Source organism: Piliocolobus tephrosceles, chromosome 1 (genome assembly GCF_002776525.5).
Source record: "Piliocolobus tephrosceles isolate RC106 chromosome 1, ASM277652v3, whole genome shotgun sequence".
Lineage (NCBI taxonomy): Eukaryota > Metazoa > Chordata > Mammalia > Primates > Cercopithecidae > Piliocolobus > Piliocolobus tephrosceles.
In genome coordinates, this window is record NC_045434.1 from 191,356,266 (window position 1) to 191,369,607 (window position 13,342).

At 41.9% G+C, this 13,342-nt stretch overlaps 1 protein-coding gene across 4 annotated transcripts in view; it reads right to left on the reverse strand.

Annotated features, from left to right (window-relative positions):
* The window catches only part of ZCCHC17 (zinc finger CCHC-type containing 17), a 71,132-nt gene that overhangs the window by 13,863 nt on the left and 43,927 nt on the right, over positions 1-13,342 (reverse strand). For all 4 annotated transcript variants that reach the window (XM_023219378.2, XM_023219380.2, XM_023219379.2 and 1 more), the window contains 3 exons: positions 13,205-13,296; positions 5,575-5,675; positions 3,322-3,467 (listed from right to left, as the gene is read on the reverse strand). In XM_023219378.2, coding sequence (XP_023075146.1) covers positions 3,322-3,467; positions 5,575-5,675; positions 13,205-13,296 — 339 coding nt within the window. The remainder of the gene's footprint in view (positions 1-3,321; positions 3,468-5,574; positions 5,676-13,204; positions 13,297-13,342) is intronic.

Sequence of the window (13,342 nt, forward strand, 5' to 3'; positions counted from 1 at the left end):
CCATATGGTTTCGAGATAGAAAGTAGAACAGTGGTTGCAGGTGCAGGGAGGAGGGGTGAATGGGGGGCGTTACTGTTTAATGAGTATAGAGAGGTCTCGAGATGAAAGATGGTGATGGCTGTACAAGAATATGAATGTATTTAATGCCAATGAACAATACACTTCTATAATGGTAAATTTTATGTTGTGTATATTTTACCACAAAAACAAACAAAAAACTCTATACAAAAAGGCTGCAGAGTTTGGCTTATCAAATGGGTCAATGAGTTCCAATCACTGAGACAGGGCCAAATGTGGAAAGAGCAGCTTTGGTTAGGAAAACTAAGTTTTGCAGGTATGTTAAGCTTGATGCTAACTAGACAACCAGATGTAGACATCAAGTAGGCAGTCTATTAACTAAATTTGGAGTTCCAGAGAAAAAGTCAAGAATAGCAATGCAGATTTGGATAAAATACAGATACAAGCACTTAATTTGGGGGTTATGAGTATAGGGATGATATTTAAAACCATACGATAGGATGAGATTACCTTGGAATACTCCAACATTCAGAGTTAAAGCATAAGGTGAGAAATCAACAATGAACAGAAGTGGGCAGTGACATAAAGTAGGTGGTTTTGTTGTTGTTTTGAGGCAGGGTCTCGCTCTGTTGCCCAGGCAGAGTACAGTGGCATAATCACAGCTCACTGCTGCCTTATCCGCTGGGTCCAAGCGATCCTCCCCTCTCAGCCTCCTGAGTAGCTGAGACCACAGGCCATGCCCCATCACGCCCAGCTAATTTTCTCTATGTTTTATAGAGACACGGTCTCCCTATGTTGCCTAGGCTGGTCTCAAACTCCTGGACTCAGGCTATCCTCCAGCCTCAGCTGGGATTACAGGCATGAGCCACCATGCCCAGCCAAAATAGGTGCTTCAAAAAAAAAAGGCCCAGACCTAGGCCCTGTAAACATGGTACCTAAGAGGCAGAGGTAACATACAAATATGTATTTTAAATACATATTTTAAAATATTTAGAATATTTAAAATATTCTAAAATACATATTTTAAATAAATATTTACAAACACAAATATGTATTTGTAAAAAAAATACAAATACGTATTTTTTTAAACTCCCTAGGCTACAGCATTCAAAAGTCTGAATGTAAGAGAAGTGAGGGGATAAACTGTACAGTAGCACTGGGAGGCGAATGGGATAAAGAATTTTGAGATATGTACTAAAAAGGCACCACTGCCAGGACTTGGTGACTGACTAGATGTGGGATGGAAAAGGAGAGGAAAATAAATGACATTGGTTTCTTTTTTGGGAGACTGGAAGAGTATTTCTGCCATTAATAGGTAATATATGATAGAAAGATAGAAACAAGGGTTTTGGTGGTAGTGGTGATGGTGGTAGTGTGTGTGTGTATGTTTAGGAAGGAAGACTAAAAAAGATAATTAGGGCTGTCACAACAGCCAACGCTAATTAGGTACTTACTTGTCAGTGCTTTATATCTATTTTTGGGAGCCGGGCATCCCTCTGCAAGAACACTGTCATCAAAGATCACAACAATCCCACTTTGAAAATGAAAAAACGGGTTTGCTGGGCACGGTGGCTCACGCCTGTAATTCCAACACTTTGGGAAGTCAAGGCAGGCGGATCACTTGACGTCAGGATTTTGAGACCAGCCTGGCCAACATGGTAAAACCCTGTCTCTACTATAAAAAATACAAAAATTAGCCAGGCATGGTGGCTTGTGCCTGTAGTCCCAGCTACTCAGGAGGCTGAGGCAGGAGAATTGCTGGAACCTGGGAGGTGGAAGCTGCAGTGAGCCGAGATCACACCACTGCACTCCAACCTGGGAGACAGAGTGACACTCCATCTCAAGGATCACCCAGAAAGAGAATATATAGACTGGGAAATTATTATTCATGCACTTGGCTAATTCTTGTAATGGTATAATGAGACCTTTTCCTCACCCAGAAAATTAAGATAATACTTAATCTATAGATAATACACTGAGGGCAAGAACCTCATCACAGTTTTTGTATTCCTAGAGTTACAATGCCTGGTACAAAATGACCCCTCAACAAAAGTTTGCCAAAGATTTAAAAACGAAACAAGTCAATATACTGGCCATAGTTAGAAAAATCCTGCATGATATAAGAAATATTTTCTGATCAACCTACAGAATAGTTTTTATTTCCTGTGTAGCATGTTACAAATGCACTGTTTCTTTCTGGACCACAATAGTATCTGTTTTATGAATTGCTCTGCCAAAAGTAGTAGATATAGGAGATGGAATTCAGTGAGACAGGTGCTCTGATACACTGCTGGGGACAGGTAAGTATCTTCTGGAAAGGCAATCTGATAAAATGAATCAAGAGCCTTAAAGCCGTAACTCAGTAATCTTACTTAGGAATTTATCCAAGAAAACAGTAAGAGATGTGGCCAAAACTTTAGGTTGGAAGTAATAAAAAATATCCAGTAATAGGAAAGTAATTTAAAATATCATCACACAGCCATAGGGTAGAATATTATGTTGCTCTTAAATCAAGTTTTTGAATAGTTAAGGATACTAGGAAATTCTTTTGATAAGTGAAATGAAAAAAAGGTATAAACTATACCTAGTATGACCACAATTTTGTATTTACATGTATGTGTAGCTAGGTATTTATTATTACCTAGAAAAAAGTGGATGGGTGTCGTGGCTCATGCCTGTAATCCCAGCACTTTCAGAGGCCAAGGCGGGTGGGTCACTTGAGGCCAGGAGTTTGAGATCAGCCTGGCCCACAAGGCAAAACCCCCATCTCTACTAAAAATACAAAAATTAGCCGGGCATGGTGGTGCATGACTGTAGTCCAGCTACTCAGGTGGCTGAGGCATGAGAATCGCTTGAACCTGGGAGGCAGAGGTTACAGTGAGCCAAGATCGTGCCACTGCAATATACCCTGTCTTAAAAAAAGAAAAAAGATTAGAATATACCACAAAATGCTAATGTTTCTTTGGGTGGAAAGATTACAGAAGATCTTGGTTTGCTTCATTATATTTTTCAGTATTTCTAAAATTTCTGCAAAAAGCACATTTTCATTTTTCATTTTTTTAAATAAAAAAAATTATTCTTAGAGATTAGGTCTCACTATGCTGCTCAGAGTGGAACGCAGTGGCTATTCACAGGCATAATCATAGCTCACTGCAGGCTTAAACTTCTGGCCTCCAGCAATCCTCCCACCTTATCCTCCCAAGTAGCTGGGACTACAGGTGTGTACTGCTGCATAAGGCTTTTCAGATTTTCATCTTAAAACCTGAAAAAGACAAGATAAAATAAAAGCAAAGTAGAATTCACCTTCTTCCTTTTTCTAGAAGGATTCCTTGTGGGGTCAGGCTTCTCAAACTCTGCTGACTTTGCCTCTTCCTTTTCCTCTTCCTCATCAGGTATCAGAGAGTATTTGGTCCCACCTGGTTGCATGAAACAATCTTTTGCAAAGTGGCCTGCAGCAGAGAAGTAGAAAAGGTATAGAAGAAGTAAGTAGTCTCTCCTCTCAGCAAGTGAATCTTCCCCCAAGGCTCCTGAAATGGGCTAGCTGGCTCAGGAAATATTGTTGGGTTCATTCAAAGCAGCTGTTTGATTCAGAGTAGACTTTCCACCACCTCAACATGGCACTGCTCACTCAACCACAGTCATACTAGCAGCTGTTCTTAGGGCTGTGGGGAACACTGGTACTGTTCTCAAAATGGCAGGGGATATGAGGACGCAGGTTTGTACTGTCCTCCATTGGCAATGGGGCTTATTAATTTTCTAAGATCTATTTTGGAACATATTCCTGACAATCAAAGACTGCTCCAGAGAGCAGGATGCTTAGCAGAGGGAGCTGAGTGGCAGGCCAAGCCCTAAAGGAAGATAGCTTGTAGGTAGCTGGCAGCAAGTAGGCACTCACATCTAAGCTAATACACAGAGAAATAGGCACAGTCACCTAGGGGCACTGAACATTTACAGACTGTCAGGTCTGGCAAGCACCTTAGAAATCATCAAATCCATCCTACATTTGTGGAAGATGAAAGCCCAGAGTTGAGAAGTAGCTCAAGGTCACATAGACAGAAGCAGAGTTCAAACTTACCTTGGGTCTCATGCCTCCCTGCCCTGTGCTTTCTGTTGCACCAAAACCAACTACCTTTGACCTGACCTTTACTAACTGGGACAAATTCCACCTCTCATTATTCTTCTCTTCTTTATGTAATGCCTGTTGGACATGGTTAAGGTTAAAGGACCCTCACCTTCCCTGAGCCTATAGTGGTATTGAGGGGTCCTTTAACAGAGGCTATGCTCTACACTGCTAGTTGTGTCTGAGTTTGTGGTAGATCCTGTCTTAGGGGCACAGAGGAATTGTATGAGATAATCAAAAAGCTATGTGTGGGCTGGGCACAGTGGCTTACGGCTGTAATCTCAGTACTTTGGCAGGCTGAGACAGGAGGATCATTGGAGCCCAGAGAAACAAGCCTGGGCAACACAGGGAAACCCTGTCTCTACAAAAAATTTTTTAAAAATTAGCTGGACATGGTGGTACACACCTGTGGTCCCAGCTACTCAGGAGGCTGAGGTAGGACTGCTTGAGCCCAGGAGGTCAAAGATGCAGTGAGCCATGATCATACCACTACACTCCAGCCTAGGTGACCCTATCTTAAAAAAAAAAGAAAAGAAAGAAAGAAAAGAAAAGCTATGTGTAAAGTACTCTGTACCTCTGGGTCCAGCAGCTGGGTGGCACCTGGAAGGGAAATATAGCAGAGTTTTCCAAATACCTGGAATGTTCCCACAGTTTTCCTGAGGAGGTATTCCTTCTCTCAATTTTACTTTTTCCTTCTCCCCTCTACACTAATGATAAGCAGGGGTTTAAAACCCCACTTCAATCAGGGCACAAATCTGCTACCAGTTATTGTAGAAAAATCAACACAGCAGGATACATGGAAGTCTAGGGAGAAGGGGTGACAACTGAGGTCACCCTGAAAATGAGAAGCTTACGATCTCTCTCATTATAGCTCCAACTAGGGAAATTAGGCTAAAAGACCTTTTAATATTTGAGTAAGAGTAGAGGAAACCTGAGGAAATAGAACTAAAAAGAAGTGAGTATCCTGTATTCCTTATTCAATATTCTGTAAAAGGATATTGTATTCAGAACTCTGACATTAAAGAGATAAAAGATAAAAGTCTGACGTGGTTCTTTAAGTTATATATTTCCAAGTTGCTTAATTTTTGCAGAATCATCATCCTTGGAGATAAAATTAGAATGTTAATCATAATCCAACACTCTTACCCCTCCTGGCATAGTTCATAGGGGTCTTGCCCAGATAAGGCATAAGCTGTGGGTGGGGTGGGAGGAGTGGTGGTAGTGGTATAGTATCTGATAGGGCCAGCACTCAGAAAAGAGAACAGGAAATGCATCACCCCATGAACTCTGATATGAGTCTGATGGAAATAACAGCAAAGGCCATCACTTGGTTAAAAAACGGGGTGAATTTAACTCACACTGAGCTGCTTCCTTCTTCCAGAAAAGGGTCCATCCACAAGGAGAGAAATGTGGAAAGGGCAGAGGCTTCACCCTACCTTTACAGCCACACTTCTTGCAGGTAGTGTTCAAGACAGCCTCAAGGGTGATCTTCTGCCCAGTGTAATCCTGGAAGGATCGCCTCCGCCTCTCTTCTTGCCTATAATGAAAAAGATACTGACTGCTGGCCCCCTTAAGAGATATGGCCAGAGACACTACAAGGTAAGGTTGTATGTTGGTTTTTTGTTTTTGGCAGGGAAAGTGGAGAAAGAAAGAAAGTTTTCGGCAGAACAAGACAGGCAGTAAATGTAGTTATGTGAAATAGCCCTAAATTAACAATTATAAATGAGACTAACCCTCATCTCACTAATGCACAGAGGGTGAAAATATATAATTACTCACCATGCTAAACACCCTACAACCTTTACCAGGTCACTCATAGGTTTAAAAGACCTTCAAAGGCTTTCTAGAAAATCAGCTCCAAATTCTTTACCTTGGCATTCAAGGCCTTTCAGAGTCTGTCTCTAAACTACTTTTCCAGCCTTATCTTTACTTACACAATATGCTCTGGCCAAAGAAGTCTATTTTCTCTTCTCCATATAGTTCAGTGCTTTTGATCAAGCAGTTCTCTCCCTCTCTGAAACACTGTTTCCCCACTTGACTCCCACCTCACCACTTCACTATACCTAGACATTTCATGGCTCAGTTGTTACTAGCTCTCCTTCTATCAAGTCTTTTCCTCTGAGCCCCCCAGACAGAATTAATCTCTTTGTTGCCTTTCTCATAGCCTTTTAAAAATTATTTAAACTTCTTACCAAAACATAATATATATGTTGATATGGTTTGGCTCTGTGTTCCCCCACACACAAAAATCTCATGTTAAATTGTAATTCCCAATGTCGGGGGAGGCACCTTGTGGGAGGTGATTGGATAATGGGGTCAGATTTCCCCCATGTGATAGTGAGGGAGTTCTCACGAGATCTGATGGTTTAAAAGTGTGTAGCACTTTCCCCCTTGCTCTCTCTTTCTCTCCTGCTGCCATATGAAGATATACTTGCTTCCCCTTCACCCTTCTGCCATGATTTTAAGTTTCCTGAGGCCTCCCCAGCCATGTCTCCCATACAGCCAGTGGAACTATGTCAATTAAACCTCTTTTCTTTATAAATTACCCAGTCTCAGGTAGTTCTTTATAGCAGTGTGAGAACAAACTAATATATATATATATAAATGTTTATCATAAATATACAGCTCACTTGATTTTTCACAATTTGAACATACCAAAGTACCCAGTACTCAGATAAAAAAACAGAACATTAAGGCCAGGCGCGGAGGCTCATGCCTGTAATCCCAGCACTTTGGGAGGCCGAGGTGGGTGGATCACGAGGTCAGGAGATTGAGACCCTACTGGCTAACACAGTGAAACCCCGTCTTTACTAAAAAGACAAAAAATTAGCCAGGTGAGGTGGCCGGTGCCTGTAGTCCCAGCTACTTGGGAAGCTGAGGCAGGAGAATGACGTGAACCCAGGAAGCAGAGCTTGTAGTGAGCCGAGATCGCACCACTGCACTCCAGCCTGGGCAACAGAGCGAGACTCTGTCTCAAAAAAAAACCAAAAAAAAAAACCAAACAGAAAATTGCCAGCATCTCAGAAGCCCATCTTATGCTCCCTTCTAGTCACCTGCCTCCCCCAAAGGTAATCACTATTCTAACAGTACAGATTCCTTTCACTTAAAAAAAAAAAAAAAAAAAAAATTAGCCAGGCATGGTGGCTTGTGTTTGTAGCCCCAGCAACTCAAGAGTTTGAGGCAGGAGGATCACTTGAGCCTGCAGATTGAGGTTGCAGTGAGCAGATTGCACCACTGTACTCCAGCCTGGGTGACAGAGCAAGAGACCCTGTCTCCAAAAACAAGCAAACAAACAACAACAACAACAAACTCATTATGAAGCTTGTGTAACAAAAACCAAGGCAGAAACTTGAGGATATAACTCAAGCAACTCACAAATGTGGTTTTCGCTTTCACATATCTTTATTTGTAAAGATGAGTTTCAAGTGGCTGTGAGTTGCAGCTTAAGCAACCCCCATCACAATCAATTCCAATACTCTGTGGCTTCTAACAGACTACAAACCAAATCATACTTCCCACTTAACACTCAATTCAACAAATGTGCCACTCACCCACGTCTCTCTTTTTGTCCTCATTGCCATCATTCTAGTTTAGTTAGGCTCTCATCATGTTCCATCCAGAGTAATAACTCCCTACCTCCAGTTTTCTTCCTCCAATCCATCCCAGCACAGATTCTGAGATTAATCTCATTTTTTCAGTACAGCTAGTAAGTGGATAGTGCCAGTGCTAATACTAGTGATAGTAGTATGTACACCAAAAAGAACAAAACATGATTCTTTTCTGGAATGAACTAATACACTGGCAATGGAGGGAGATATACAAATGAATAATTTTAACATAGTTAAGTCATATGTGCTTTTTCTAAAGACTACCCCATGGGTCGGGAGTTGTGGCTCACACCTATAATCTCTCAGCACTTTGGAAGGCCAAGGTGGGAGTATCACTGGAGACCAGGAGTTCAAGATCAGCCTGGGCAACACAGCAAGACGTCATCTCTACAAAAAATTTGAGAATTAGGCCAGGCGTGGTGGCTCACGTCTGTAATCCCAGCACTTTGGGAGGCCGAGACAGGCAGATCACCTGAAGTCAGGAGTTCAAGACCAACCTGACCAACATGGAGAAACCCTGTCTCTACTAAAAATACAAAAATTAGCCGGGCATGGTGGTACATGCCTGTAATCCCACCTACTCGGGAGGCTGAGGCAGGAGAATTGCTTGAACCCAGGAGGTGGAGGTTGCAGTGAGCTGAGATCGTGCCACCGCCTCCAGCCTGGGCAACAAGAGTGAAACTCTGTCTCCAAAAAAAAAAAAAAAAAAATTAGTGGGGCATGGTGGCATGGACCTATAGTCTTAGCTACTTGGGAGGCTGAGGGAGGAGGATCACTTGAGCCCAGGAATTTGAGGTTGCAGTGGGCTATGATCACTATACTCCATCCTGGGAAAGAAAGACCCTGTCTCAAAAATAAAAGTAAAAATAAAAATTCTATACTACTCTCAATTCTGATCTTGATCATAATAGAAAAGAAAAAGACTATACTTTGTGGGCTATGCCTAATTGGAAACTGCTTTTAGCCCCCTTCCATTTACAGAGTCACTTATTAGATTATCTCATTAACACTTTGGGACCTGAAGGGATGAATATAAGAGTTAGATTTTTATGAAAAATGAAAGGTGGCTAACAAACTGTGTGTGGCTGAAGACAGGATGAGAATACTGAGCATAATACGGCAAGGCCAGACAATGGGATTCCTGGGGTGGTTAATCTGACCACAAGCCTCTCTGTTCAAAGGCTTTTTAAAAAAAATTCATGGGCTGGGTGCTTTGGCTCACACCTGTAATCCCAGGACTTTGGGAGGCCAAGGCAGGCGGATCACTTAAGGCCAGGAGTTCAAGACCAGCCTGGCCAACATGGTGAAACCCAGTCTCTACTAAAAATACAAAAATTAGCTGGGCGCGGTGGTGGGTGCCTGTAATCCCAGCTACTCAGGAGGCTGAGGCAGGAGAATTGCTTGAACCTGGGAGGTGGAGGTTGCAGTGAGCAGAGATCATGCCACTGCACTCCAGCCTGGGTGACAGAGCGAGAGTCCATCTCAAAAAATAAATAAATAAAAATTCATATTCTTTAACTGATATTCATGGCTCTCCACAATGTGACCCTAACTTATCTTTCAAGTCTTCCATTCTAGTACTTGACCATATCCTCTTCTTTCCTTAAACAAGGTTCCCAAATGTACTATGTGCTATCCTGCCTCATTCCTTTCCTCAAACCATTTCTTTTGCCTGAAATACCATTCCTTCCCCTGCTGTCTGACAAGATCTTATCTGTTCTTCAAAACCTAGCTCAAATACCACCTATTCTCTGACCATGAAGGCCTGAAGTAAACTATTCCTCTTCAAGTGAATTCCTAGAACCCTTTCTTTAAACAGGGAGTCCCTAATCCCCAGGCCACAGACTGCTATTGGTCCACAGCCTGTTAGGAACCAAGCTGCACAGCAGGAGATGAGCAGCAGGTGAAGGAGCATTACCTCCGCCTCCTATCAGCTCAGCGGCAGCATTCGATTGTCATAGGATTGCAAACCCTATTGTGACCTGCACATGTGAGGGATCCAGGTTGTGGATGAGAATTTAATGCCTGATGATCTAAGGTGGAACAGTTTCATCCCAAAACCATTCCAGCCCCCAATCCATGGAAAAATTGTCTTCCACAAAACTAGTCCTTGGTGACAAAAAGGTTGGGGACCACTGCTTTAAACTACTCTTTTAGTATTTATTACATGTTGCCTTATATTTGTTGAATAAATGAGTAAATGAAAGTACTAACTAGGGCCAGGCAGCAGTGGCTCATGCCTGTAATCCCGGAACTTTGGGAGGCCGAGGCGGGGGATCACTTGAGGTCAGGAGTTTGACACCTGCCTGGTCAACATGGTGAAACCCCGTCTCTACTAAAAATACAAAAATTAGCCAGGCATGGTGGTCGACGCCTGTAATCCCAGCTACTCTGGAGATGGAGGCATGAGAATCGCTTGAACCCAGGAGGCAGAGGTTGCAGTGAGCCAAGACTGTACCACTACGCTCCAGCCTGGGTGACAGGGCAAGCTCCATCTCAAAAAAACTAAATGAATACTACAAATGCTATACATCAGGCATGACGGCAGACAAGTCATGGTCTCTGTTTTTGTGGGTCTTACACATTCTTTCAAAAGCAAAGGTGTGGTTCTGCACACCATAGTATGAGGAAAAAAGAAAAGGTGCTATAATCTCAGATATTAGAGGAAAAAACAAAGCGGCATTTAAAATAACTACAAGTAGCTACATAAATGTCTACCATAGACTAGACATGAAGCTGGCTCCTTAAAAATAAGATTTTACTTAAATCACTCAAGCATTCCTGAGATATATGTTACTATCTCCTTTTTATAGTAAAGAAGCTAAGATTCAGAGAGACTAATCTGCTCCAAGTCATATACTAGTTTGGAGCAGAACTAGTACTCCTTCTGATTCAAGTCTAGCTCTAAATCCTCTAATCATTCCATTATGCCATGCTTCTTTCCTGGATGCAGCTATAGACATAATTTACAACAAAAGTTATTGTTTCAGCCACTTGATTGTTACTAAAAATAGTTTTACACAGAGACAGCCCAAAACTAGGGAGCCCTTTCCCTTCCCTACTCTTTTTCTGAGAAACAGGGTTAGCTCTTTTATCTTACATGTTTTATATTTTATCATTGTAATGGTGGCTTTGGGAAATTTCACTACTTTTTAATGAGTCCGTATAGCATCAGATTCTTTCGAGCAGAAGCAATTTATTACGATGCAATCATCAGAATTTTTTCTTTTTTCTTTTCCAAACACTAACTTGAACCACAGCCAGATTTAAACACTTCTGCACTCTGAGTTATAAAAGATTTCTACTATTACTGACAGTGTTGTGTCAGTAATCAGTCTTACAAACATGTTAATATTTAGAACCTACAGAAATATGAAAAGTTCTGTAAGTCACACGCAAGAGTGAGAAGCATTATGTGGTGAAAAGGGCATTAGCTTTAAGGTCAGAGAGTTGCTGATAATTTGCTATGCAATCACAAGTAAGTTACTTATCACCAGGCACCAAGCTATAAAGTAGGAATACAAGGTAAAATGGAGATAATGTCCACTTTGCAGGTTGTTATGTACACAAGAATGTACATAAAATGCCTGGCACTGCCATATGTATTCAATATCATTTCCCTTACTTCCAGATAAGATTCCTTCAAATTCAAAGTGATTTTGCTCAGAACTGTAAACATAAGACTTTCCAAACTTTTCACCAATAAGGTCCCACTCAAATAACATTCTATCATTTTTCTTGTCTTTTAAATTCATCAATGACATAATTGCCATTGAGAGTACCTAATTAACATAAGACAAACAATGTGATATTTTATCATCAAGAGCAACAAAATAACAGCATGGTTTACCTGAGGATACACACACAATTTTGGATGGCTTTCTAAAACACTAAAAACAGTTAATAAACCCTCCAACGGCTGGGCGTGGTGGCTCCCGCTTGTAATCCCAGCACTTTGGGAGGCTGAGACGGGCAGATCACCTAAGGTCAGGAGTTCAAGACCAGTCTGACCAATGTGGAGAAACCCCATCTCTACTAAAAATACAAAATTAGCCAGGCATGGTTGCACATGCCTGTAATCCCAGCTACTATGGAAGCTGAGGTAGGAGAATCACTTGAATCTGGGAGGCAGAGGTTGCGGTGAGCCGAGATTGTGCCATTGCACTCCAACCTAGGCAATAAGAGTAAAACTCGTCTCAAAAAAAAAAAAAAACCCTCCAAGATCCCCCTTTAAGGGACTTTAGGGATCCAAGAACCTCCAACGAGAAATTTAAGAAAGAAGCCTGGGCACCGTGGCTCACACTTGTAATCCCAGCACTTTGGAGACCAAGGTGGGAGGATCGCTTGAACCTAGATGTCCAAGAACAACCTGGGCAACATAGTGAGACCCTGTCTCTACAAAATAAAAATTAGGTGTGGTGGCACGTGCCTGTAGTCCCAGCTACTCGGTAGGCTGAGGTGGGAGGATAGCTTGGGCTCGGGAGGTCAAGGCTGCAGTGAGCTGTGATCACAGCACTGCACTGCAACCTGGGCGACCCCGTCTCAAAAAGAAAAGAAAAGAAAAGAAATGAAATTCAAGGAAGACTTGAGACAGACAGAAAATTCCTTGTATTGCCAGATGTTATCCTACGTAGATAATTTCCCATTCCTGAATGAAAGGTCAGAAGAGCCAATGAAAGTCAGATGTTGTTTTCAGAGCACAGTGTATCCCAAGATATGGGAGTCTAAACCCCACTGGAGTTGCTCCTGGATTACTCCACCCTTACACATGGTCTCTTTGTGGAAGAGACCCACGTAACTCCAATGCAGAAATCACTGGGAGACAGCTAGCTTGTTGTTAGCTAACTTGTTAAAGGGCAGAAACAGAAAGAGATTAAAGGAAAGGAAACAAAATCATTAATGGAGCACTCCAATGCCAGGAGTTTGGTACGTTAGCATTTCATCTTAGAACTCTATGCAGCAAGGTGTTAACTATTTTTTTACTTTATTACTTTATTTTATTTTTTGAGACTGAGTCTTACTCTGTCACCCAGGCTGGAGTGCAGTGGCACGATCTCAACAACCTCTGCCTCCTGGGTTCAAGAGATTCTCGTGCATGCCTCAGTTTCCCGAGTAGCTGGGACTAGAGGTGTGCACTACCACACCCAGCAAATTTCTAATTTTGTATTTTTAGTAGAGACGGGGTTTTGCCATGTTGGCCAGGCTGGTCTCAAACTCCTGACCTCTCAGGTGATCTGCCTGCCTCAGCTTCCCAAAGTGTTGAGATTACAGGCGTGAGCCACCGAGCCTGGTCTAACTTCATTTTACATTTCTAAAACCCAAAGATTGCAAACGTTATGTAACTCATCAATATCACAAAGTCCATAAATGGTAGAGTTACCAGTTCAGTCTGATTTACTAAAGCATTTTATGCTTTGGGAGGCAGAAGAATTTTCATCTTTCCAAACCTTTTACTTACTCAATGATAACATTGTTGGGATCAAGGTCTTTCCCAGTCCCTTGGTTGACAACTTTCATGGAGAGGGATACTTTTATCCTATCATTTTTCATCTGAAAGAGACCAAAAAAAGTCACCAAAAACTTTAGCTACATCATT